General features: G+C 37.9%; 2 protein-coding genes across 2 annotated transcripts in view; one reads left to right on the plus strand and one right to left on the minus strand.

Annotated features, from left to right (window-relative positions):
* The first annotated feature begins 4,709 nt into the window (after nt 1-4,709).
* Nucleotides 4,710-27,347, plus strand: part of LOC145665886 (uncharacterized) — a 204,616-nt gene continuing 181,978 nt past the window's right edge. Inside the window, exon 1 of the mRNA XM_081732995.1 lies at nt 4,710-4,829. The gene's annotated coding sequence lies outside the window, so the exon portion shown is untranslated. The remainder of the gene's footprint in view (nt 4,830-27,347) is intronic.
* LOC145666283 (venom plasminogen activator-like) lies at nt 19,800-20,741 on the minus strand. Its single transcript, XM_081733347.1, has one exon. It carries the CDS (start codon nt 20,739-20,741, stop codon nt 19,800-19,802), a length of 942 nt encoding a protein of 313 aa, XP_081589473.1.

Below are 27,347 nucleotides of genomic sequence, written 5' to 3' on the forward strand. Positions count from 1 at the left end.
TCCTTTGGCGTCGCGCTCTCAATAATTTTGTTTGAGCTTGGAGATCAAGTTGAGCTCGGGCTCATTAATTTCAGTCTGTCTCGGGATCACTCGAGATTGCTAACCTCAAATCCGCTTGCGCTTTGACTCATTTTCATCAACTAAGCTGGGGCTGACTACATTTAGTGGGGCTTACATTCATTCATTTGGGCTCACACTCGACAATTTCGTACGGGTTTGGAATCATTTCTTGAAATTAAGCTCAGTCTCATTACTTTCAGTAGGACTCGCGCTCTCCCAGATTCGGGCGCACTAACCTCAATTGGTTTCCCGATCGGGTTCACTTCCGATTGTTTAATTAATTTTCAAAAAAGAAAAGAAAAAAAGAAAAGAAAAGAAAGAAAGAAAGAAAGAAAGAAAGAAAAGAAAAAGTACATAAGCTATTGCAATTTCTAACTTCAATTTATGGGACACTATAAGTTCAGCCAATAAAGTTGGCGGAGTGGAGTTGGTGAAGCTGTACCGTATGGCTTCATGATTTTACATTATGGGTATATCCTCTATTTTATAACATTCTTGAGTATCTTACCAACTGTTTCACAATGCTGAATAGAAACAATAAATGCGCCCATATCGACATTCGAACTGAGAACCACATGCTTCGAAGGTACGTATGTTAGCGGTAAGATAAGATAATATTTTTTCCAGATATATGAATAACGCAACGAATAAATCATTATTACATTTAAAAAAAAAATCTAACAAACAGTTTTATACTACTTCTTCGCCTCCAAACCTGGAAAAGGGAATTAATACATCAAACAACTTCTGTTTCTTTTACTGTCTAAGATTCCGTTTAATAAAAATATTTGTGTTACATATGAATAAACTATAAATCTTCTGACTAAAATTACGGAACAGTTGTTGTTTCATGATAAGTTAGTTCGGTTATATTTGTATTATCACTCAGTAAAAATCCATGATAAATGATATGATGGTCAAATATGTATAAAAATCCAACTTTATCTCAATATGTATGGAACTTACCAGATCCAGCAACACTGATTTTCTTCCTTCTTAGCACGTACTCTTTCACTCACGAACACAAAATTTTTTCTACACAATGGTAGATACGACTGTTGGTCACTGTTGGCAGCAGACAGAATTGAAGGCGACAATATGAACATGTACTTACGCAAAATAGATTGAAGCAAATTTTGCTGCCATTAAAATGTCAGTGCATGTGAATAGCCCCTTAGACAAATTTAGCGAACGCGTCGTCTAGAGGTCTGTTCGGGTCGGAATTTTTAGCCCGGGTCCGACCCTACCCTTGAATTTTTAATGTGAAACCCAACTCGAGTCCGAAATATGTTCTAGCCTTTAAGTCCGTGTCCGTGTGATAATCAAATGAGTTCGAAATAAGTCCGAATCACAGAAACTTAATAATTAAGGAAACATTTTATTTTATTTACACCAATTAGAGATTTAATTTTGCAGTTGTGACTTAAAAGTTCTCCAGATAGAACGGTCCAATAAATATATGTGTATACTATTGTGCAGTATATTTACAAAGTTAGACCCGTAAAGGCCAGAGACATATGATTGTATAAAATTTAGGACCTAAGCTCGGTCCGAATCAGAAGTGATGTAATGCTTTGTAAGCCCGAGTCCGGACCGCACACCAGGCAGGGCCTAAGCCCGCTGGATCGGCTGGAGCCTGTGCAGATCTCAAGCTCTGTCTTAGGGGCTGTGGATATAGTGATGATTTCGATTTCAATACATAGAGGGTGAAAGTAGTAATACAACAATGCTGGTAATCGACGTTGAGCACGATCGGTTTATCTGCTCAGGGGAAGAAATCTCATAGCTCAAGGGAGAATCCATCCCGGTCCACCCCTTGAACTCATCAGTGATTGCAGCGGCAAGAATAATGGAAAATACACTACGAATTTTATTTTTATTTTATTCTGGCCGGAGTGCTTATGATTCACTATTCAATATGGACCAATATTGAAACCGGAAGTCATAAAGGTTTAAGACTACTTCCGGTTTTAATAGAGTGATAAAGGTAGAGGAAGGATGTGCTCCTGTGAGATGCTGAATCCATATTACGCCACTGTTGTTGTTCTATTACATAGTTTTTCTATAGGATTTCCAATTCTTATGCGTATCATCTTTTCTGGTACTTTTCATTTTTAAGGAATAAAGGTGCTCACTTTGGATTAACTTCACTCAAACTCACGCTCACATCTTCAACGATGTCAGGCTCACTCGACCTCACACTCACAACATCCTTCCGATCTTACCCTCACAACATCCTTCCGATCTCACTCTCACAACATCCTTCTGATCTTACCCTCACAACATCCTTCCGATCTCACCCTCACAACATCCTTCCGATCTCACCCTCACAACATCCTTCCGATCTTACCCTCACAACATCCTTCCGATCTCACCCTCACAACATCCTTCCGATCTCACCCTCACAACATCCTTCCGATCTTACCCTCACAACATCCTTCTGATCTCACCCTCACAACATCCTTCCGATCTCACCCCCACAACATCCGATCTTACCCTCACAACATCCTTTCAACATCACGCTCACTCGACCTCACACTCACAACATCCTTCCGATCTCACCCTCACAACATCCTTTCGACACCACGCTCACTCAAACTCACAATCACAAAATCATCTCGACGTCATGCTCCCTGGATCGAACGATCAGAACATCATTTCAACATCATGCTTTCTCGACTTCACACTGATAACATCATTTCGACATCATGCTTTCTTGACCTCACACTGATAACATCATTTCAACATCATGCTTTCTCGACTTCAAGCTGATAACATCATTTCAACATCATGCTTTCTCGACCTCACACTGATAACATCATTTCGACATCATGCTTTCTCGACCTCACACTGATAACATCATTTCAACATCATGCTTTCTCGACCTCACACTGATAACATCATTTCAACATCATGCTCACATCATGATTTAAAACTCACGCTCACTTCATAAGGGTCAGATCGAGTGAGTGTGAGCGGTTAGCGTACGCTCCTTTGGCGTGGGAGACCCGGGTTCGATTCCCAGTGGGAGCTCATGTGGTTCGAATCCCGCGTTAATCAGTAGGTCCACGTCTCATATAGTCTCGCTGCTGAAAGGGACGTAAAACTCAAAATCAACTCAACTCAACTCGAGTGAGTGTGAGTTCCGAACTTATGAGCGATGACCTCATGAGTTCGGGTACCTTTGTGAAGGACTTTATAATGGTATTTCTCTGATAGTCCGTTCTCGAGACACAAAAATCTCAGGAACTACTTGATGGGTGACCATGAATTTTGGCCAGGATGTACAAGGTCAAAAGTTAGGAATAGAGTTCGTTGATGGAGATGATATTCAAACCGGAAGTGGCAGAAATTAACTATTTCCGGTTTTTATATTGATCACTATAAAAGCGGTAATAGATAGCGAGAAGTGATTTCAAGCAGGCAATTGAAGCATTTCAAGAATACATTTCGTCTTCTGAACTTGCTCGTGGCTAAATGATTAGCCTACGTGTTTTTGGTATTTGAAACCCGGGTTCGATTCCCGGCGGGAGCGCATGTGGTTCGGATACCACGTTAAGTTGTAGGTCCACGTCTTAAATAGTCTCTCAGCTGGAAGCGACGCTAAACTTAAAATCAACTTAATTGAAATCTTGACGCTTTACTAAAACCAGAAGTGAAATGCGCTTTGGCTTTCAGATTTAACACTGATAGAGGTAAAACCGAATATGGCAGAAATCAACCACTTCCAGTTCTAATATTGATCGTTATAGAATAAAACGGTAAAAATAGATAACGGGAAGAGATTTTATGGAATCAATTAAGCGACCCAAGACTATACTATATCTCCACCTTAAGAGCTTCCTTGTGGGTAAACGGTTAGCGTATGCACTTTTGAGACCCGGGTTCGATTCCCGGCAGAGGCTTATGTGATTCTGATCTCACGTTGAGCTGAAGGTCCAAGTCTCATGTAACCTCGCTGCCGAAAAGGACGCTCCAAAACCAAATCAAATCCATCTCCACTCTAATATCTCTATTGACACCGGAAGTGGTAAAAATCTACTTTCACTTCCGGTTTCAGTATTAATTGAGAGAACAACCCGCTATTTAAACCAAACTCCTTTACATGGTGGGGCAGCGGTAGCTAAGTGGTAGAGCATTTACCTCTGGTGCGCGCGGGTCCTTGGTTCGATCCTAGTTCGCGCCAAGTGAGCTTGGAAGTGGACAAATACCGTGTGCGTCGGTTTTCTCGGGGGTTCTCCCGTATTCTCCCACTTTATTCATCCCATGATTGCATTCATTTCTCATCATCACCGTCTCTTTTAGTCCAACCGGCATAACCGTGGGACGTAAAACTGAAAGATTTCATTTCCTTCACACTGTGTAAACGTGACATTGCTACTTCTTATATTTAAAAAAAAAAGTTTTACTACGAGATATGAACACGGAACTCTGTATAAAGTAGTACTATTACAGCCATTCTTTAGTATTATGTACAGACTATTAGACCATCCATTAGAAGTCTACGCAGCATCCAGTGTAGAAAAAGACAAAGGAAACAAAAAAAAAAAAAAAAAGCATTACTTTTCATATGCTGATTAACGATGTTGTTCGTGAGACGTGAGTTCTTTGACCACACGAAAGCCCTTCCAAAACAACTACTGCTGTGGCAGGTATGTATGGAAGCGATGAGTGAAGGCTCCTCTCCTCATTGGTATTGTGGAGTAGAAATTGCAGTTGGCTGACTAGCATTGCAGTGCAACTTAATTCCAGGCCTCCTTGGGAAACAGGTATGTTATCATTATAGGATTATTAACTTAAACATTCCTCTTCAAATCGTGCAACATTTATTAGAATGCACAAACCGTGTACTTATATGCGTTTCTTTCATCTCGGTTGTTGGGAAGACGTGTCGTACGTCAATAACATTTACAAAGAGTTCATCTGCAACGTTTTAAAGGCATTAAACGTTTTCCCACTACGTTAATCTTTCTTTGTAAAATTTATTGTTCACTACACTTTATGCATTATTATTTTTACATTATTTTGACTGCAGGAAGGATTTATGCAAAAGAATTTATTAAAATCTATAATTGAAATGGGATGACGTCTTTTAGATTTACCTTCCACTATTATGCCCTGTGGGCTAAAAAATTATAGTAGCCCACGAGACGTGAAGCAAATTTTTAAATTCTAGACACGACAGGAAATTATGTTAAGATTTACATGTATATGTGTTCATATTAATTTGATTGTCTTTCCTTCTACCATTTAAGTCTAGCCATCTTCTAACCCTCCGTTAGTCGCAACGTTGTGACACGTAATGTTTGTCGGTAGGGATGCGCACGAGACGAGTCGAGACAGAATTTTCCTGACAAAATTCGAGTCGAGTCACAGCTCTTCCAATAGAGAATAATACATTTTTCGAGTCGAGACATCAGTTTTACAGCACATTTTCGAGACGAGACAGTCTCAAATCTTGTCTCGTACGCATTCCTATTTGTCGGAGCTCTCACGTGGCTAAACGTGGGAGACCCGGGTTCAATTAAGCTGTAGGTTCACGTTGCATATAGCCTCGCTGCTGAAAGGGACGCTAAACTGAAAGAACAATGAAACAAAACGTAATGTTTGTTGCAATGTGGGGGGGGGGGCACGGTGGCTCAGTGGTAGAGTGCTTATTTCTGGCGCGTGAAGTCTCTGGTTCGATCCCCGGCCAAGTAAGTTTGTGGTGGACAACATCGTGTTCCTCCCACTTTCTCATTCCACCAATTATTGTATCCTCACTCACTTGCCTCAATCAATCATCGTCTCCTTTAGCCTAATAGGACATAATCATGGGACATTAAAGAGAAATATTTCATTTAATTTTACTTGTCGCCAGTGGCGTATTTAGGGGGGGATTCCGGGCTTAAGCCGCCCCCTTCCGAAATCTTACTTACTATAGTAAAGTAAATGAAATCTCTTGCAGAATTTAGACATTTCCAGGCAAAGCCCCCCCCCCCCGCCCTGAAAGTTAGAAAAGCCCTCCGAAACAAAATCGTAAATACGCCACTGTTTGTCGCAATGTATCAAATTGATACACTTGGATTCCTTACCACTTTCACGTAATTATGATATCGTTTTCATATTTTAACGGTAAATTCAGTGGTTTGTTTTAAATAGTTCTAACGTTAAGACATAAATTTATTGTATGACTTTGTATCCTTCGGAGGAAAAAAAATCGAAATAATGAGAAATCAGCGAGAAATGAGAATCGCAATGTATGAAATTCATACACTCTGCATTTTTATGCAAAATTTTATTTTAAAAACTACTTCATAATTTGCATATAAATAATTATAAATTTACAATACAATTTTTTGTGAGGTATTTGTTCCTTTCTAGATTTTTGTAAGTGCTTCTTTTGTCTCAAAATTGAAATATATATATATATTTTTTTCCCAAAAACTGAGGGACATTGTACAATTAGAATAACAGATGTCTTAGGTGATCGCTAAATGCATTTATATTTATATTCAATTAGTGACAGAACTTCTTTATCGCTTTATTCCCTTTTTGTTACTACTGTGTTTCACAGAGTTAATTTTAGCTCGGTCGTAAAGAACTGAATTTCTAGTCAAAAAGTAGTGGGTTCGATTCCCGTTTCGCGGTGGCTCAGTGGTAGAGTTCACCTCTGGTGCGTGGGGTTCCTGGTTCGATACCAAGTGGGCTTTGTGGTGCACAAACACCGTGTGCGTGGGTTTTCTCAGGGTTATCTTGTTTCTTTCCCCTTAATTCATTCCACCCATTCCATTCATTTCTCATCATCACGGTCTCCTTTAGCCTAGCTGGCAAAACGTGGGACGTAAAGCTATAAGATTTCATTTATTTACCCTTAGTAGATTATTTGAACCTAAAACAGCCGACTTCGTCGTATCATGCACTACTTTAATTTGTAAACATACAAAATGTTACTGATATGAGTGCTAATGAATCATTCATTTTTTTTTTGAAAGAAAAAAAGAAACAAGCTACAATATATAAGAGCTTACGTACTCTAAAACTGAAAGATTTTATATAAGTTTTTGTGTCTCACAGAAAAAAAAAACGATGTAATCGCGTATTGCAGAATTATCATTCGATTCCACCACCTATACTATTAGTTCCAATATAAGGAAACAATAGTCCGTCTATCTATACGTTTCGTTCGGTAGTCAAACCTAAGACATCGTATCAGAAACCTAAATCCGAACTTGTTTAAATTTTCCGACACTTTGCCCCCACAAATCTTCCAGTATCAGTCTGTTTGAGTGTACTGATCTGGGCAGGTAAAGAAATTTATCAAAATCTTGATTTCACTCAAGATTATGATTAGGAATTAGATTTCTGGGCTTTCGGCATCTATGACTATGTTAGCCTGTCACGTACGAGGGATGACGCCCCTCGGCAATCACACTATCCGAGGAAAGGGGAAAAAAGGTATCTAGGTATGCGCACGAGTCGAGTTGAGTCGAGATTTAAGCCTGATTCGACTCGTTTCGAGAAAATGTTGTCTCGACTCGTGTTTCGACTCAAAAAAACATGTTTCTGCAGCGACTCGTGTTTCGACTTGACTCGAATTCGAGTCGAGAAAAAATATGCGAGTTAAAATATACGCACACATCAGTCAGAACATTATGACTACCTACCTAATTGTCAGTATATCCACCTTTGGCACGGATAACAACGGCGTCGCGGCTTGGCATGAACGCAGGATCTTTGGTAGGTCGCTGGAGAGAGTTGGTACCACATGTGCACACATAGGTTACCTAAACCGGTAAATTACGGGGAGGGGGTGATACGCTCTTACGTCACATTCAATCACATCCCAGAGGTGTTCGATTGGGTTCAGATCCGGCGAGTTGGGGGGCCAGCACATCACTTGGAACTCGCCCCTGTGTTCGTCGAACCACTCTATCACACTCCTGGCCTTGTGACATAGTGCATTATCTTGTCGAAAAACGCCACTACCGTTGGGAACATGATCGTCATGAAGGGGTGTACGTAGTCTGCAAGCAGTGTGCGATACACCTTGGCCGACATGGTGCCTTGCTCGAGCTCCGATAGACACATAGATGCTCACGTGAATGTTCTCCGAGCATAATTAAGCCGCCGCCAGCTTGTCTCCGTCCTGCAGTACTGTGTCAAGGAGCTGTTCCCTTGAAACACGACGGGTTCGCACCTTCCCATCGTCATGATGAAGAACGTATCGAGATTTATCAATGTAACGCCCTGCCACTGCGCCAAGTTCCAGTGGCGATGGTCACGTGTTCATTTCAGTCGTAGTTGCCGATGTCGTGGTGTTAACATTCGCACATGGATGGGTCGTCGGCTTCGGAAGCCCATCGTTAGGAGTGTTCGGTGCACTGTGTGCTCAGACACACTTGTACTTTGCCCAGCATTAAAGTTTGATGTTAGTTCCGCCACAATTCGCTGCCTGTCTTGTTTTACGAGTCTGCCCAGCCAACTACGTCCGACATCTGTAATGAGGTGTGGGCGCCCAACCCCTCGATGTCCGAACGTCGCCTTCCCTTGGTTTCGCCACTTGTTGAAGACTATCACCACAGCTCCTCGAACACCCGTCAAGTCCTGTAATTTCCGAAATTCTCGTGCCGAGTCTCCGGGCTCTTACAGCTTGCCCTCGGTCAAACTCAGGTAGATGGCGCGCCTGTCCAATTCTACATACGACAAGCATTCTCACTGATACTACGTGCAGTGTGACCACCCAGCAAAAATATTTCGTACTAACCTGTGCAGAGAAAAAAGTACTAGATCTGGGGGAAAAGTACTAAATTTTTTTCTGTTCCCGTTTCACCCTATTTATGACATTTTACGTTATTAATATCCTATTAGAAGGTTTCCGGCAGCTCCCCCTCTCTTGTGGGTGAGGGAGTGACCCCCACATTCTTGAAAGAACCCCGAACTTTAATTTTTTTTACAGCCAAAATTCGATACAAACCGTGCAAACCACTTACACCCTCCCAATTTTCACTTTACACCCCTAAACTAAAAATCTAGGCGGAATCCTTGTTTTGTTGTTGCAGGCGATATCTCGCCTTTCAAGATTGTAGAAAGTGCTACATGGTTCATTTTCTTCCCCCTCCACCTTAACACTTGCACCAAAAGCATTTGCCGCGATTCATAAAGAATCAGTAGGTCTATCATCCCGTTTCGCGACCCCTATGAATTATCAAGCAAGGAACAACTAACTATTACCAGATTTTCTTCTCGTTGGAGGAGGCAAGCGGACGGCAACTATATTCCACTTCCGCTCTTGTAAATGCTACTGTTGAAAAAAAAAACAAAGAAAAAAGTTAACAGGAACAATGAAATTTTTCATTGCCAAATTTTCATGAGATTCCTTTATCTCTCGGAAATGTATTTATGAAAAAAGAAGAGGAAAAAGGTACTAGATTTGTTGGTGAACGTACTAGACACTAAAATATTATAAAAGGTACTAGATCTAGTACGAAAGTACTAGCAGTGGTCACACTGACTACGTGTACCGTACGTGTGTCTGACTAGCAGGCATTTCTCGGCAGGTGACGTTACTATCACCTGGACGGGTTTATGTCGATAGTAGGTAGGTCTGGAAGCGAATAATCCAGAAGTTATGTAGCCCTATTGCATTCATGGGAACGAAAACCCAATAATTATAACTATGCTAAATTACTATACACTGCCAATTGCTCATTCAGAGAATTTATGAAGTTCACTTTATCGCAATAGTTTTATACAAACTAGATAATCAATTATTATTATTATTATTATTATTATTATTATTATTATTATTATTATTATTATTATTATTATTATTATTATTATTTGAAGTACAATCAAATATCACGACATTAATTATTAGTTTTAATTAACTGAATTGAGCTGAAAATTATAGAAAGATTTTCTAGACATTCGAGTCGAGTCGAGATTTTTACTAGCAGTCTCTATTCGACTTGTGTCTCGACTAGTCTCGAATTTTACAAAGCGTGTCTCGACTCGAATTCGGGTCGAGATTCGAGACATATCTCGAGTCGTGCGCATCCCTAAAGGAATCGGCCTGAGACCAGTTTGTTGTTCCTGGCATTTGCTTGGTGTAAGTGAGGAAAACCCAGGAAAATCTCATTCAAGATGACGGCCAAAAAAGCTTTTACACTTTTTGGATCGAGTGTCTCCACCGGGATTCGAACCCGAGACCGCTCGCACGAATGCCGAGAGCGTGAGCGACTGTGCTGCGCGGGACCACTTGATTTCGCTCAAACTTACACCACTTGCATCACACTCTGTTGTAAAACTACCACGTACACTTTTGAAATCTCATTCGTATTAGGAACAATATTCTACAATATTTAATCGGTAAAGAAGTTTTTCCATCTATCTAATGGGGGTCTTACTTCGATTGGCAATTCTTCCCACACCAGGAAGTTTTATCATTGTGTTCTGAGGAACTGTTCAGGGATTATCTTGACGAGGCACAATTTACCAACTTGTTATTTTGTATCTTCCAGTATAAATGAAGCTGTGTTTTGGGTTACTTTTTTTTTATCTGTCCCTGTTTATTCTGTTTCGGAGTTTCCCAGACGTCCCATCATCATCATCATCATCATCATCATCAGATGCATCGTTGTACGAATATCTCCAAAGTCTTCTAATTCAGCTGAATTGTTTGAATTTTCGTAATCTAACAAGAGTTCGTGAACTTGTCGAACATCAGAAAAAAACTGTTCAAATTAAAAGGACATTCTTGCTCGGTCATACTCACTGAAAAAGACGAACAGATAACTCATTGAAATGAAACGAACTCAAAACGAAACAAAGTCACCGCGATAATACATTGCAACTGCCAATAATGTAAATTACTTCTGGTGCATGGGGTTCCTGGTTCGAACCCTGACTAAGTAAGTTTGTGCTCGACAACATTGTGTCCGTTGGTTTTCTGAGGGTACTCCCGTTTCCTCGCACATTCACATTCTATCAATTCTTCCGTCATAATTCACTTGCCTTAATCAAACTGTCCCTCTTAGCTTAAAGGGCGTAATCGTAGGACGTTAAACTGAAAGATTTCATTTCATTTTGGATAGTGTAAATGATAATAATATCACTAGTGGCAACGTATCAATTTGATACAATCACATACAAAAGGAAATGCCACCGCTCTTCAAGGTCATATCTACCGCTGACGTGTTGGGAAAATTGAATAGGACGGGTACTGTGACATGTAGAGTAGTCTGGAAGCGCATGCAAAAGTGCTAGTTAAAAAAGAAAACATTTTTTTAAAAAAACGTTTAATTTTATCAACACACAGAAAACCTCATTTCAAAAACAGATATAGCCTTCCTTATGCATATTCACTGCACCCACCGTCTTATTGGGAATATAACATTATAGAAGACGTCCATATTCTCAATTAAGGATAACCCTTCATATTCTTGCCCTGAAATCTAGTTTTTGGGTTACTACTGTACTAGGTAAACGTTACCTCTTGCAACAATTGAGGGTCATTCATTACCTGGCTATGTCTAGTACAGAATGTTCGGATCAATGTTTTCAATCTTGGAACTCTAAGAAATTGACCTTGTGTGGTCAAATGACTACTAGGAATTACAAATTTTTTTTTTTTAGAAACTACGTTTTCGAAAAATGAAAAAAAATTCAAAAAAACGCAAAAATCGAAAACGAATTTTTTTTTCAGTAAACGGAAAAATATCTTTTTTTTAAAATCGGAAATTTTTTTCAAAAAACGAAAAATCGAAAAATGAAGATTCCGCAAATTGAAAACAGATTTTTTAAAAAAAAAAAAAAAAGTCCCTAATTGGCTACTACCGGTGTTTTTAGCCGAATGGTCCCAGGGTCCATTCTCGGTGGTGGAGTTTTCCTCACTTACATACAAACCCGAATAAAGATTCAGATTCCATTTTAAGCAGTGGGTCCGCACCCACACAGATTCAATATTCGAATAAAAGAAAGGTTAAACTTGGATTAAAAGCTGGAAGTAAGTAAATCACAAAATGGCGAAGTAATATCTGAAGCTTTATGATGTCAATTTTTCATGTTCATCTGTTACCATGAATATAAAATTATTATGAGTATTACTGCAGTGTGCATTCTGTACTTCAGCTTGAGTTATGATTCTACTTCATAAAATAACAATATGACGGTTATGCATTGTAATGTATTTGGTATTACTAGACTGTAAAAAAAATAAATAAAAATAACTTGAATATTGTTACAAGGAAAATTGTTCCTTTGTACTGGAAGACAATAGCGGAAGCCCTCAGGTTAAAATGGAACCAAAAAGACAAACACGCCCATAATTTAATGCAGTGTTGGTCAAAGAATTAACCTAAGTAAAGATTCATTGGAAAGCCATGTGTATGTCTTTCGCGGATCAGTTTGTTAGAAATTGCACTTTTGTAGTGGCCAAGAGGACTACAGTATATCAGGTAAGCTTTGTAAAATTCGTACGACGTACAGATTTCCAATGTTATTTGTTAACAGAACATTTTTTTTCTCCTTTTGTTGAAACTCAATGAGACAGAACGTGGTTATTTGTGTTTTATTCGAGTTAAGGGCTCCTTCCTGAACTGCCAAGTCGTTAACAAGAACTCTTTCTGCGCATGAGGTGTAAAGTTCGATTCCCGGTCAGAGTATATGTGGTCTGGATCTCATTATCAAAGCATACTTGCATAAATTATGATTAATATTGTTGCTGATTAAGGGAGTTAATCTGCAGTCAAGTAAGCTGTTACTCATTGAGCATCTTAACTGTTTTAATAAGTTTACTATATGTTTGTGTTTACAATCAAGTATGCCCATTCCCCCTCCCCCAAAAGTTAACACTGAACCCCCTAATTTTATCATTTTGTCCCCTGCTCCCCAAATTTAGTATCCTTCTTCCCAAATACATCATTCTCAAGTTCGATCAATGAAAGACTATCAACATAGGAAAAACCGTATGTGGCGTATGTGAAAACGTAGGTTACATGTGTAAATTCTGTAGTTTTTGGACTTAACATATAACCCTATGTAACATCCGGCAGTCCGTATAAGTGTTTCATCTATACGTACTTTCCGTATGAAAAAAAAAAAGAAATGTATATAGGCAGTCAGGATCACACATACAGAATGATGGACGTATATAAAACATATAGCTGACGTATGCAGAAGACTGTTAGATACCAGACATCCTGGAGCAGCAAGATGTGACATCTAAGCGAGGAAAAAGACAGTACGTACATTCATGTCCAAAATTATTGTCGCATGTCTATAAATATGTTGTTATAGGAACATAATTTGATAACGAATTCGCCCGGTGTTTCTTATAATGTTGGTATGTGTATAATCGGCAAAGACATGTATGTGGCAAATTTCATGTCAAAAGAGCAGTAAATAAGAACAATAAAACGAAAATAAACTCTTGTCCATTTAGCAACATTTTGTTTTACTCATTCTAATTTTCGTATTTATAAATCTTTCCTTATGAAATTTACAACAAATATACATTTCCCGGTTATAATCGGGAAAGTACCATGCAAAATAATTATTAAATTATATTCTTACAAGAAGACAGTTATAGATATGCGATAATCATTGTGGACATGAGTGTACGTAGCATATGAATTCCGTATAGATTTCCTGTAAAGTAAATATATAGATTCCGTATACTTGTGCAATATACCGCTGTCCGGATAATGGATTTATTTAACTGTTCCTCCGAGATAAAGAAAATGAAGGTATATGTTAAATAATACTTTGGAGCTCAAAGAGCACTCTTGTATAAATGCTGTCTGTTGAGTTTTTCCCCTTTTATTATACTGAGTAGCTGTTCAATTTAACACCTCATGATGTTATTTTCTGATACATTACAAACGGATTTAAAAAGGATCACGCCATATTAAAACACATTAAAAGGGATCACGCAATATTACAAAATTAAAAGGAGCACACCATATTAAAACACATTAAAAGGGATCACGCAATATTACAAAATTAAAAGTAGCACGCCATATTAAAACACATTAAAAGGGATCACGTCATATTAAAACATATTAAAAGGGATTACGCCATATTAAAAAATTAAAAGGGAGCAGGCCATATTAAAACACATTATAAGGGATCACGCAATATTACAAAATTAAAAGGAGCATGCCATATTAAAACACATTAAAAGGGATCACGTCATATTAAAACACATTAAAAGGGATCACGCCATATTAAAATACATTAAAAGGGATCACGCCATATTAAAAAAGTAGAAGAGAGTACGTCATATTAAAACACATTAAAAGGGATCACACCATATTAAAACACAATAAAATGGATTATACCATATTAAAACACATTAAAAGCATGCTCGCTATATAAAACACATTAAATGGGATCATGCCATATTAAAATACGTTAAAACAATCACGCTATATTAAAACACATTAAAAGGATCATGCCATTTTAAAACACATTAAAAGGTATCATGCCCTATTTAAACTCAATAAAAGGGATCACGCGTAATGAATAGCCAGGGTTAAAGTAACCGTTATCCATGAAAATGTTAAGGAATTGTTTAAATTAACGAAGTCGGCTGACATAATCACTTCAGCTATCTATTGCCAAGAACGGAATTCAGTAATTCGCTTTCGTTTAAGAGTTTTCGTGTCAAGTAACGGATGGACGTACTAACAGTCTAACTCTAACTAACTAACTCTATGGCCTATGGAACCCGGAGGTTCAGTGCCGCGTTCACAAAAGCTCTCCACTGACTTCTACCCTTAGCTAATTGCATCCAGTTTCTACTTTGTATTCCTATCTCTGCGAGATCCATCTTAATATTGTCCTCCCATCTGCGCCTAGGTCTTCCTAATGGTCGTTTTCCTATGGGTCTACCAGTCAAGACTTTGAAAGCGTTTCTACTTTCTTCCATTCTAGCTACATGACCTGCCCACCTAAGCCTCCTAGACTTGACGACCCTAACAATGTTGGGTAAACCGTATAAACTATGTAGTTCCTCGTTATGAAGCTTCCGCCATTCTCCATTCTCGTTCCTCTTGGGTCCGAATATTCTTCTCAGGATCCTGTTCTCAAATACTTTCAGTCTATGTTCTTCCCTCAGAGTAAGCGACCATGTTTCACAACCATACAGAACAACAGGCATGATTATCGTTTTATATATTTTAAGCTTCAAATTCCTCGACAGAATTCGCGACGACAAGAGATTTTGAACCGAATAGTAACACGAATTCCCTGCTTTTAGTCGACATTTAATTTCTTCGTGAATATGATTTTCGTCTGTTAATATTGATCCTAAATATTTGAAAGTATTTACTTTATCAAAAGCATTATTTAATATTTTAACGCCTCCACAATTTGCCGTATTACGGTCCCGACGCACTTCCATGTATTTAGTTTTCTCTGCATTTACTTCTAAACCCATGTCCCTGCAAGCGTTTAATAAGATCTCTGCATTTATTTCTACTGTTCTCCTATCATCCCCTATTAAATTTACATCATCAGCATATGCCATAACCTGGTGAATGCCGTTCAACTCTAGGCCCTGGTTGCTATCTTTGATTTTCCTTATGGCGTATTCCAGCACAAAGTTAAATAATAATGGCGACAACGCATCTCCTTGTTTCAGGCCATTTTCGACGTGGAAGCTCGTGGACAAAAATTTTCCTACCCGGACTTTACTTTGGGATTCACTTAAACATATCTTAATTAATCTAATTAGCTTTCTCGGTATTCCAAGTTCTGCAAGAACGTTGTATAGTGTTTCTCTCCTAACCGAGTCGTAAGCCTTTCTAAAATCAATAAATAGTTGATGTACCGGGGTATTGTATTCCCACTTCTTTTCGAGTATTTGGCGAATGGTAAATATTTGGTCGATAGTTGATCGATTTCGTCTAAATCCGCACTGATAATCTCCAATAATTTCATCTGCGTATGGGGTCAATCTTGCTAATAGAATATTTGAAAGGATTTTATAGGATGTTGACAGAAGAGAAATGCCTCGATAATTATTACAGTCAGTTTTGTCGCCTTTCTTGTGAATTGGAACAATGATTGATTCTTTCCACTCTTGTGGCAATTCTTCCTTGTTCCAGATAAGGAGAATGAGTTTGTGTATCTTGTTCCACAATTTTTCGCCTCCAGCTAAAATTAACTCAGCCGGAATTTCATCTACACCCGGAGATTTGTGTTTCTTCAATTTCTTTATAGCGGCTTCCACTTCTATTCGATTGGGTTCTGGAATATACGGTTCTGCGGTGTGTATCTCCTTTTCTCCACGCACATTAGTGTTTGGCTGCGTGTTCAGCAGATCGTCAAAGAAATCTTTCCATCTATTTAAGAGGCTATCCGTATCGGTGAGAACTGTTCCGTCAGATTTCTTTAATATATAAGCACGAGGTTGATAGCCTTTCTTAAATTCGCTGATCCCCTTATACATGTCCCGAATATTTTTATTTTTACTATTATCTTCAAGTTCCTTAATTTTAGCTTTCAAAAAATCCCGTTTCTTTGTTCTAAAAGTTTTGGAAGTTTCCCGCCTGATATCTGCGAAATTTTGTGTAGTTATTTCATTCGGATTTTGTAGCCACCGTAATTTTGCCTGTTTTCTCTTCTCTGCTAGTTTAATGCATTCTTGGTCGAACCATGGTTTGTTCCTACGTATTTCCGCGTGTCCCAATTTTTCTATTGCTGAACTTTTAATACTATCTCTAATTTCAATCCAAGTATCGTCAACACTAGTGCACTCCGAGTCTTCTAAAACCGCGAATCTATTCGAAACTTCAATCTGGTATTCCTCTCTTACCTGGCTCTCTTCTAATTTCTTTAAATTAAATCTCTCCGTTTTCGGACATTGAATATTACCTTTATTCAACGATAATCTCTCCCGTATTATCGCTACTACCAGGTAGTGATCAGTGTCACAATCAGCCCCTCTAAACGACCGGACGTCAATTATGCTAGATTGTCTTCTTCTATCTACTAAAACGTGATCAATTTGATTATGTGTTTTTCCGTCTGGTGATGTCCAAGTATATTTATGAACGTCGCGATGTGGGAATTTTGTACTCTTCACGATTAGGTTTTTGGATGTTGCAAAGTTCACGAGTCTAACACCGTTGTCATTACTTTCCTTATGCAAACTTTCGTTCCCTATAATCGGTTTGAAAATATCCTCTCGTCCTACCTTCGCATTGAAATCCCCTAATAGAATCTTCGTATGGTATCGCGGGAGTTGGTCAAATATCCGTTCCACTTCTTCGTAAAAACTATCTTTTATATCGTCATTCTTATCTTCAGTTGGAGCATGTACATTTAAAACAATAATATCACACCACCGTCCCTTAAGAGTAATATAAGAAAGTCTGTCAGTAACAAATTCAACCCGTTTAATTGCTGGTAATATTCGTTTGTGAACGAAAAACCCTGTTCCTAACTGGTGATTTTTATTTCCTTCCCCGTAAAAGAACGTAAAATTTCCGGAATTCTCAGATCCATTTCCTTCCCACTTAACTTCCTGAACTCCTACTAAGTCCATCCTGTATTTCTCTAACTCACTCGTTACAGATTTTAACGCGCCTGCCCTATAAAGACTTCTAATATTCCATGTTCCAAATCTCATGTCCATTTTCTTTTGCTGATGTCGTGCCAAGTTATCAGTCCTTGTCCGAGGCTTTTGTGAATGTTTCTGAACAAGTGCTTTTTTTTTTTTTTACAGGATGAGGGTGTTAGCCTTACCCAAACCCCCAAGCTGGAGGACCACTCCTAGTCGTCTGTCCGCGACTGCTTATTCAGTATATTCGCAGCTAACCTCTATATCTAGAGGCCTTCTCCTCGATCCGCAACCTGAGGACGCGCCATGCCGTGGTGACAGGAACCCACGTTACACGGGTACTAACAGTCTAATCAGATGAAATTTTAGTTTTGTTGATTGGAGTTCAGTGTCCTTTTTCAGCAACGAGGCTACGACCTGGACCACGATCAGAATAGAAATATGTTCAATTTTAGGATACTTCCATCGGAATAGAACCCAAAACTCCGTGCACTTAAGGCGCAATCGCTAGCCGGGAGCCTGTCTATTTCAGTTGTGCTCCCGGAAAATATGTGAAACATACTTCGGCCCCGCCTCCGCCACCTTCTGACGGAGGAAACCCTCCCTTTGCTTAGGGGAAAGAAGTGAATGACCTCAGCTGTGTTGTCAATTTGTCATTCAATCTTTTGGTCTTGACGAGTGAAGATCGTAGGCTACTTAAAATGGGTAGCAAGACAGAGCACAGCGAAGTTCGTGAAATAATTCATTGTGGCAACGCTTCCGCATCCAACAATGGGAATATTTCAGCCGCAGCAACTTGTCCCTCCTCTTTCGAGCGAAGTAAGGGAAGACACACATCGACAGTAGCGCCAGAATCCGATTTGAAATGTGTTTGTGGGGAGAAATGTCATGATTTGTGACCGATTGCCACAAAGGAAAGTGAGATTAAATTGATGCCCCTCGAGAATAAGCCTCAAATCTACCCGCCTCCCAATATTGAAGGCAACTTTGATCCCCTGATCCTCCACAGCATGCTTTTCCAACTTCGTAAATATTTTGAACATCGCTTTAAAAGAAAAAGATTATGGGAATGACCTTACTTGTCCATCCCCAGTGTTGAAGACAGATTTGCGCCGCTGGAGTGGAGAGCTACTCTAGGACACCCTCTCCACTTAAAAATTTGAAAATTTACCGGGCAGGAAAGAATAATTTACTCACCTCGTATAGAATATTGCCTTTATGTACAATGATATCAAATCTTCCTAATGACGAAGATAGTATTGTATTTAGCGACATTCTCGTTTACTTGCATACCCATCGTGGCTGACGTGCCAGCTCCCTACGGACACATCCCGTTACTACCGCTCGGGACTCGTGCTGCGCTCCTGCCTTGAATCAATTAGATAAGATTCGTGAGTTTAAGTAGCCACGAACACAGGTTTGTTTGGGATTTTTATACTGCAGATTTTATGGAATATTTCCGAATACAGTGTTTACACTCAAAACGGTGAAGTCCTATTAAAGTGAATGTCCACCGAGGAATTTTTGAGAAATATTTTCTAAGGTGGAGACAGTGAATTTCCTGCTAAATGACCAAATTTTAAGGAATGATACGGAGATACAGAATTTCTTAGAACTAGAAGGGATCTTCTAGATTTTTGCCTGAGAATGGAATAAAAAAGATTAAATGTCGAATCCCACTTCCTTGATCTCACTCGACAAAGGACCAGAAATTGTTAAACTATCAGATTGATAAAAGCACATTATTGCATATATTATTGAGATTACTCTGAATGCTAGAGGGAAAAAAATCATTCTCTCTGTTTCGGCATTATCTATTAGACAGATCTCCTACGTTGAAGAAGTAGCTAAAAATTATACAAATTATCATTCCAGATATGTTAATAAAAATACGAATTTCTACAGATAGTTTGGCTTTCCGACCTGGCAACACTGCTTCAGGTGTTCGATTAGGGAAATACGACACTGAGTATAGTAATGGGATTGGTGAAGAATTAGAATTAGCAGAACTGAATTTACAAGAATTGAGTAAAAATGGCTTCATTGCACAAATATTCACTCGCAATGTTAATATTATTCCGAAACCTGTATAAAACTTCATGAAGTCAGATCCTCAAGACAGGTGCATATTTAAATATAGAAATATGTAAATTAATATGTAAACAATGTTTCTTTCTTTATGAAGTGTATTTTATTGTATTAAGTAAACAAGTAGTAACCAAAATATGTGAACAAACATACAATATGGCGCATATTTGTTATAACTTTTATTCGGACACATCTTTGTGACTCTTGGTTTCTCTGGTCTGCGAGGCGCTTGCCTATAAAAATAGTCATTGTTCTGCATTACATTTAATTCTAACCCTGCAATTTTTTCAATCCAAGATGAATAGTTTGCAAAATTCACAAACATGCCAAGATTGCCATTTTCACAATCACCTGCTATATTACTTGCAATGCCTCTGATTTCATGTTTACAAATTAATGGGCACCCAAAGTCTGTCCAACATTTTTCCTCATTGTTAGCAGGCATTGCACAAACATGCCCTTCTGGAACAAACATATTTGGACTCATTTCCTGGCACTCTTTGTCACCTATGATGTTCACGGTAACGAATATAAACGTGTGGGTGGTGTCATCATATTCTGGGTCTTCCACACCCCATCCAATAATGTGACATGTTTCATTAATTTTACTAATATTTGACTGCTGCGAGGTCAGGGCTAATAATACGTCATGGTTTGCGTTTGGATACGAGAATGGTGAGTCCAGTCGTAACAAAGCTAAACTAGGTCCAGTTTCGTTTAGAGGGTCGTAGGAAGGATGAACGAAAATTGCTACAACTTGCCTGTTCTCAACTGCTTGCTCACTTCCTACAAAAGTAACATTTCCAAAAACTGACGGTTCTAGCAACTTAGGTTTCAACGGATCTGCTAAATTAAACACACATTTTCCAGCTGTAAGTATCCATTCATTTTTTATTACGATTCCACAGCAGAGAGTTTTTATATAGGATAGTTCAATTATTACAACGAATGGAAAATCAGATGCTAACTCCGTGTGGCCAGGTTGTACAAGCTTCCCAACAAGTAATAAAAATGTTCTTAAAAATGTTATTTGACTCATTAGCATTTCAAATGATATTAGCAATTTCACATTTAAAAGAATAAACTTTGATCATTGCTATGGTTACACGATTTTTTTTCTTCTATTTAATTAGCATTGTTGATAAAAATTGCTAGAAAAACTTGAATAGAAATTAGGGACATGAAAGATGGCGAGTGAATTTGTCTACCTGTGAATGTGTTGTGTCGTTCCTTCAGATTAATTTACAACAAATTTGTGGATCTTTACATGTTTTTTTTTAGATAGTATTATATAACAAATTATATGTGTTGAAACAACTTCTAAGATATTGAATTGCATCAAAAGTGAATTTTTCCAACTATAATGTTATTTTAATAACAAATGACAGAAGTAACTTATATATAAAACTTATAACTACTATTTTTACTAAAATTAATTAAATTATTTTATTCTACTACTAAAACAATTAACAAATACAAGGCAATTCGCCAATAAGGTCGTTCCAACAATTATCTATATGTTAAAATGCTAAGTTTATATATGTTTGTCTCCAAAGAAAAGTTTATATGTTTGTCTCCAATCATTTCCACAATGAGATCTCGAAAACCACAAGTACTAGAAACGTGATGTTTTCTTTTGTCGATTCCAAATCTTGTGTAGATTGTCTAGTTCTAATTGAATATTAAAAAAAAAAAAAAAAAACATGGCCGTTATTTCTTTATTACAGTTTTTAGGGGTACGCTGGAAATGAAATTTTTTAATAAAGCATCATATCCTACAAGTTGTACATTCATACACCACACAGTTGTGTACAGGGGTTGTATATCTCTTCGGCGTTTGCTTCATGGCCAAATTATAATCAAAAACGAAGGATAACAATTTCTCCAGTCTAAGATGAATCTTTATTGTTTGGGGTGTTTTGCTCAATGAACACCATATATCACTGACATTATAATTATTGTGTATGTAATATATTTGCTTATTACATACTGCATGCAAGAAGAAAGAAAACACTGATCATACATGAATTAGAAACTCCAACCGGAAGTAGGCTCAATCTTGAAAACGGTGCAAGATGTTGAAAAATAATTGAAAAAAAAAATCTCCCCTTTATGATGCTCATTGCCAATTTTTACCAATATGTTCTTCACTTCACTTGTATCTGTAAAGGGACATGTACAGATGTTGTGAGAAATGACAGAGAGATTCATGATCATATGTAAATGATGCGCTGTGTAGAGAGCGCATATTCAAATAGTCTATATATTAAAATGCTCGGTTTGTATGTTTGTGCTCAAGAAAAGTTTATATATTTGTGACCAATCCTTTCGACAATGAGATATCGAAAACCACAAGTGTAGAGGCATGCCGTTTTTGCTGGTCGATTCCAATTTTGTGTAGATTTTCCAGTTCTCATTCAAATTCTCAAAAAGCTTGTATTTATTTTTCCATTCCTCATTTTACGCATCGTTTTGAACCTTTAGTCTAATATTGCGACTAGGACGTTAAGATTGATACCCTTGTGAAAGGCGACCAGTAGAGGAGCTACGTATAGCGGGTTGATGGAAATTTCAGGCGCTTTGCTTTAATCTGAATGACAAAATCTATTTCAAACTGGCAACTTCGAAGGGCTTGTGGATCCACAATGAGACGTCCTCGGATATGGAATTATAAGAAAAAATATTTGTATTTGGTATCATCTATCATTTATCCAAGTTTACCATACCAATATTCTATATATTAAAATACTATGTTTATGAATTTATCTATAGCAATTCACTCCCTTTGAGAGTCTTCCTGTCCTTTACTTGTGGCAGTAAAGGGACTTACACAGATATAAGGAGAAGTGGGAAGGAGATTCACTCTCATGTTAGAACTGTGCGCGGTGTAAATAGCGCAATTCAGCTTGTTGAAATTTTAAAAAGTAAAGCTCCTTATCCTATGACTTATACATTCCAACTAGTGATGAGCAAATGCAAGACCAAGACCAAGACCGGGGTGGTCTTGATCTTGGTCTTGGTCTTGCACACCCAATCTTGGTTTTGGTCTTGCGCTAGAATACTTGGTCTTGATCTTGGTCTTGGTCTTGCATGCAAGAGTCTTGCAAATCTTGCTTTTAAGAAAACTTATGTTTTTCATAGGTAAATTTTACTCTGGATATAAGGGATAATAAATTCCACAATGCTCCAATAGTAACGGAAATATAATGTATATTTCTAAATGTAATATAGTTGACCTTCGTGTAAGTATGATGATAGTGTACAATATAGGTGATGACCTTTATTTGTTTAATAGGTGCCCACAATTCACTACTTATCAGATAAATAACAACGTTTCGTAATCTTTTTATTTTTTTTAACAGATCCAATACTCCAATGGTTCCCAAAGTGGGGAGGCTACCCCTGAGACGCATGAAAGAAAATCAAGACGCACAGATGATTGAAATACTGTACCATGAATTGCAAAATTATTTTTTACTCTTTATAGGCGTCAGGTGTTTCTTTTCAACCACGATTAGCCAATCCTTGTATTAAACAAACTTCCAATTAAATATTGAGGTTTTCTTATACTGATTCTAACATGTACTCTATGGGGCAGAAACATGGACATTACGCAAAGCGATGAAAAAATTGCACTTCAAAACGGGGGTACGGAGAAAAAAAAAAGGAGAGAATTAACTGTGTTGAACGGAAAACGAATGAGGTGTTAGAAACATTAGCAGTAGACGAAAAAAGAAGAATTTTAGATATTGAAAAGAGGAGGAAGAGGAACTGGTTGGGATATTGACTGAGAAGGACGTGGTAGAGGGTATGGTGGAAGGAAAGAGAGGGAGGGAGCGAAGGAGACTATTTGAAGGAAGGTATTAAAAATAAAATTGCTAGTCAAGACGAAGAGACTAACTGAGGATCACCGTACATCGAAGTTTCTCAGTTGCAGCAAGTAACCTGTCATTAATGGCAGAATAGCTATGATGATGATGATGATGATGTGTTTAGCCATATTGACCAAAAAAGAGAGAAAAAATAATAATTATTAAAATAATAATTATTATAATCAAAACTCTTAATATTTTAGCATAATTTGAGGGAAAACTGGAAACGACTCAACTGTCTTATGTCTTTTTTGTAAACTCAATTTATATAAATACTTTTGACCTATATTAGAAATACAAAATAACGGCATCAAACTCCAAGTTATTTGAACAAAATCAGTACTGTACAAAATCAGTCTCACTTGTGAATATGGATTACAAGCATCAATTTCCCACTTCGATGGGTTAAATTATTATTATTATTATTATTATTATTATTATTATTATTATTATTATTATTATTATTATTATTATTGTTATTATTAATAATAATATTAATAATAATAATAATAATAATAATAATAATAATAATAATAATAATAATAATAATAATAATAATAATAAATGTTTCGTTAGTCAGTCACTTTTAATAAAGCGCTCTCTGATATCGGTCATTTGATTTTTATATTTCTCCCTCCTCCTCCTCCCCAAGTTGCGGGATTGAATTTGGATTTAAGCGGCATCAGAAATGTCACTGTCCATCTTAGAGACCACGAAAACTATTGATTTGGGACTAATATCGGTCATTTTCAATAAATTTATATATCTCCTCCTCCCCCATGTTGCAAGGCACGGCATCAGAAGTGTCACTGTTCATCTTAATGACCTCGAAAACCATGGATTGGACATTGATAATGGCCATTTTCAATAATTATTATATATCTACTTCTTCTCCCTCCCCCAAGTTGCGGTGCTGAGTTTGCATTTAAACGGGATAGGAAGTATCACTGATTCGACACTAATATTTGTTCATTTTTGATCATTTTTATGCCTCTCCCCTTCCCAAGTTTCGGGGCTGAATTTGGTCGTAAGCGGTATCAGAAGTGTCAGTATTCAACTCAGCGACTTTAAAAACTATGAAATTGACACTAATATTAGTCATTATCGATCATTTGTATATATATCCCATCCCCTCCGCCAAGCTACGGAGCTGAATTTGAATTTAAACAGTATCGGAAGTGTCACTGTTTATCTCAGTGACTCCCAAAACTATCGAATCTACTCTAATATCGGTCATTTTCGATTATTTTTAAATATCTCTCCCCTCCCTCTCCCCTAAGCTGGACTGTCAAAGTCTATGACAGAAACCATCTCAGGTCCGAACTTCATCTATGTTGGAAATGTGATCAATATCGGTCGGGTGATCCAAGAATTATTAAGTTTTATTTACTTTTGTACATTTCCCCTCCCTCCTCCTAACTAACGTCTTGCAAGTGGTTTTGCCCAGGTGAAAGCAAAATTTATTCACATAGCACTGCTCCAGCGAACGCCCCATTTCTCACGTTCTCTGTCGTAACAAGTACTCAAAACCAACTTTTGCGCCACCCGTGATTCTCATTGCGCCACAGCTCGGACGCGATTGCTGGCCGTTGCGTTGCTTTGCGAGGAGCCCCACCACAAATCGGGGAGCGCGCTGCTTGTAACTGGAGCGAAGTGCAGCGGCTAGCCTTATTATTTTACGAACAAACCCCGTATATTTAATGTTTCATCACATTACACATGAACATTTGGTAATTCTATATAAAAAAGACCAAATTTTTGTGTTATGTGTTATTCTCACAATTTTAATTATTTACCTTGAACTTAGCAATGGTAGACTTCTTCATATTAGAAGCACATAAAACTACTGTATTTGCTGTTGTTTTTTATATGTAAATTTGTAAATGATGTGATCCACGTTCAATATTATTATGAAACCAAGTCCTTGCAACCAAACAAAAAACACAAAATGATCACTGGCAATAATCATCATCTGCATCATTAAGCTCATACATACAGGGTGTTTCAAAACAACACCGACAACGTTTGGGAGGCGATTCCTGACACCAAGATAAGACGAAAAGTATAGATCAACTTGGGTGCACAAATGCTTCCTTTCGGAGTTATAAGCCACCGAAAACATCAAAAATTAACTTTAAAGGACCATAGCTCCAAAACTATGAGACCTAGCGTAGTCGGGTCAACACTTTATTTAGGAACTAGTATGTGCCCTACCCAAATATCCATGTTTTAGAATTCTGTGGTACTTCCGCAACAACTTTTATAGAGGAACTTGGTGAGTACTTCAAATTACATGCCCGTAGCCAAACTTCCTCTATAAAAATGGATCCGTAAATACCTCAGAATTCTGAAACTTGGATATTTGGATAGAATACATATTAGTTCCTAAGTGAAGTTTTGACCCGAATACGGTAGGTCCCGTAGTTTTGGAGCTATTGACCTTTAAAGTTCGTTTTTTTCGGCATCCTACAACTCCGAAAGGAAGCATTTAAGTCCACCCAGGCTGGTCTATATTTTTTGTCTTATTTTGGTGTCAGGAATCACCTCCCAAACGTTGTTGGTGTTGTTTTGAAACACCCTGTATTTAGGTGTTTGATTGATTATCTAATTTCAGAGAATAGTTTCATATTTTTGTAACAAATGATCTTAGAATTGTACACAAATGAATTACTTTCACAATTCTGATTATTCATTTAACATATGCATAAAAGTGTTTTTATCCTTTCTCTACTGGTTGTTTGTTGTGACTAGGAATAGAGAAAAAAGACCTCTGCAACTTTTTACTAGACAAGAAAACAAGCAACATTCTTGACTCGTTGGAAATTTAAACACGTGTTTTATAGCAGCTGATTTTCTCTTTCGTATACACAGTATTAGCTCATTAATGAGACATCCTATGGTTCCCGACACATTCTGTAATCCGCCATCAATCCAGCCGCTCGCGTTGTTTTGAGTGGATTCAGTCGTTTGTTGTCCTTGACTACTAGGTTGCGCCACTGCACTGCCTGCGTTTTACAGTATTTCCTGTTTTCTAGCGAGCTACATACATAGGTATCACGTTCGTCTGTACAATATTACAACTGTGTACATATAGAGTACTTTACTGTAAAATGTTCTCGAAGACCAGCACGAGTTTTTCAAGCCCTAATAAAACTTAGGGCGCTTACCTCTGGTGCATGGGGCCCTAGTTCGATCCTTGGCTCAGCAAGTTCGTGGGTTTTCTCGGGGTATTCTTGTTACCTCCCCTTTCTCATTCCATCATCATTCGCATGCCTCGACCATCCACCTTCCTTAACCCGTTAAACTGAAAGATCTTATGTTGAAAAAAAATAAATGAAATCTTTATAAGTTTTACGTCCCACGTTTATGCCGGTTAGGCTAAAGGAGACGGCGATTATGAGAAATGAAACGGTGTTTGTCCACCGCAAAGTCTACACGGCGCGAGCTGGGATCGAACCAGGGATCCCAAACACCGGAGGTGAAAGCTCTCCCATTAATCATATCATGTTATGTCATGTCATGCCAATGAAAGTAATAAGTATATGACTCTTAGTAGAGATATTTAATCGTTTCGTAAAAGGCAAGACTAGAAACTTCGTAACGCGTTATTTAAAATTGTCTCTTCGACAAGTGTTGATAGAAGAAAAATAATGAAATATTTTGTACACTAGGATATTTATGTGTCTGCACACATTCAGAATAGGTAAAACATAAAATACGTGTTATAGTTGTTTCTATTTTCTGTCTAAAATTGATTTATCTTCGGTATTCCCATTGAA

The sequence above is a fragment of the Thermobia domestica genome, chromosome 12 (genome assembly GCF_964235325.1).
Source record: "Thermobia domestica chromosome 12, izTheDome1.hap1.1, whole genome shotgun sequence".
Taxonomy (NCBI): Eukaryota; Metazoa; Arthropoda; class Insecta; order Zygentoma; family Lepismatidae; genus Thermobia; species Thermobia domestica.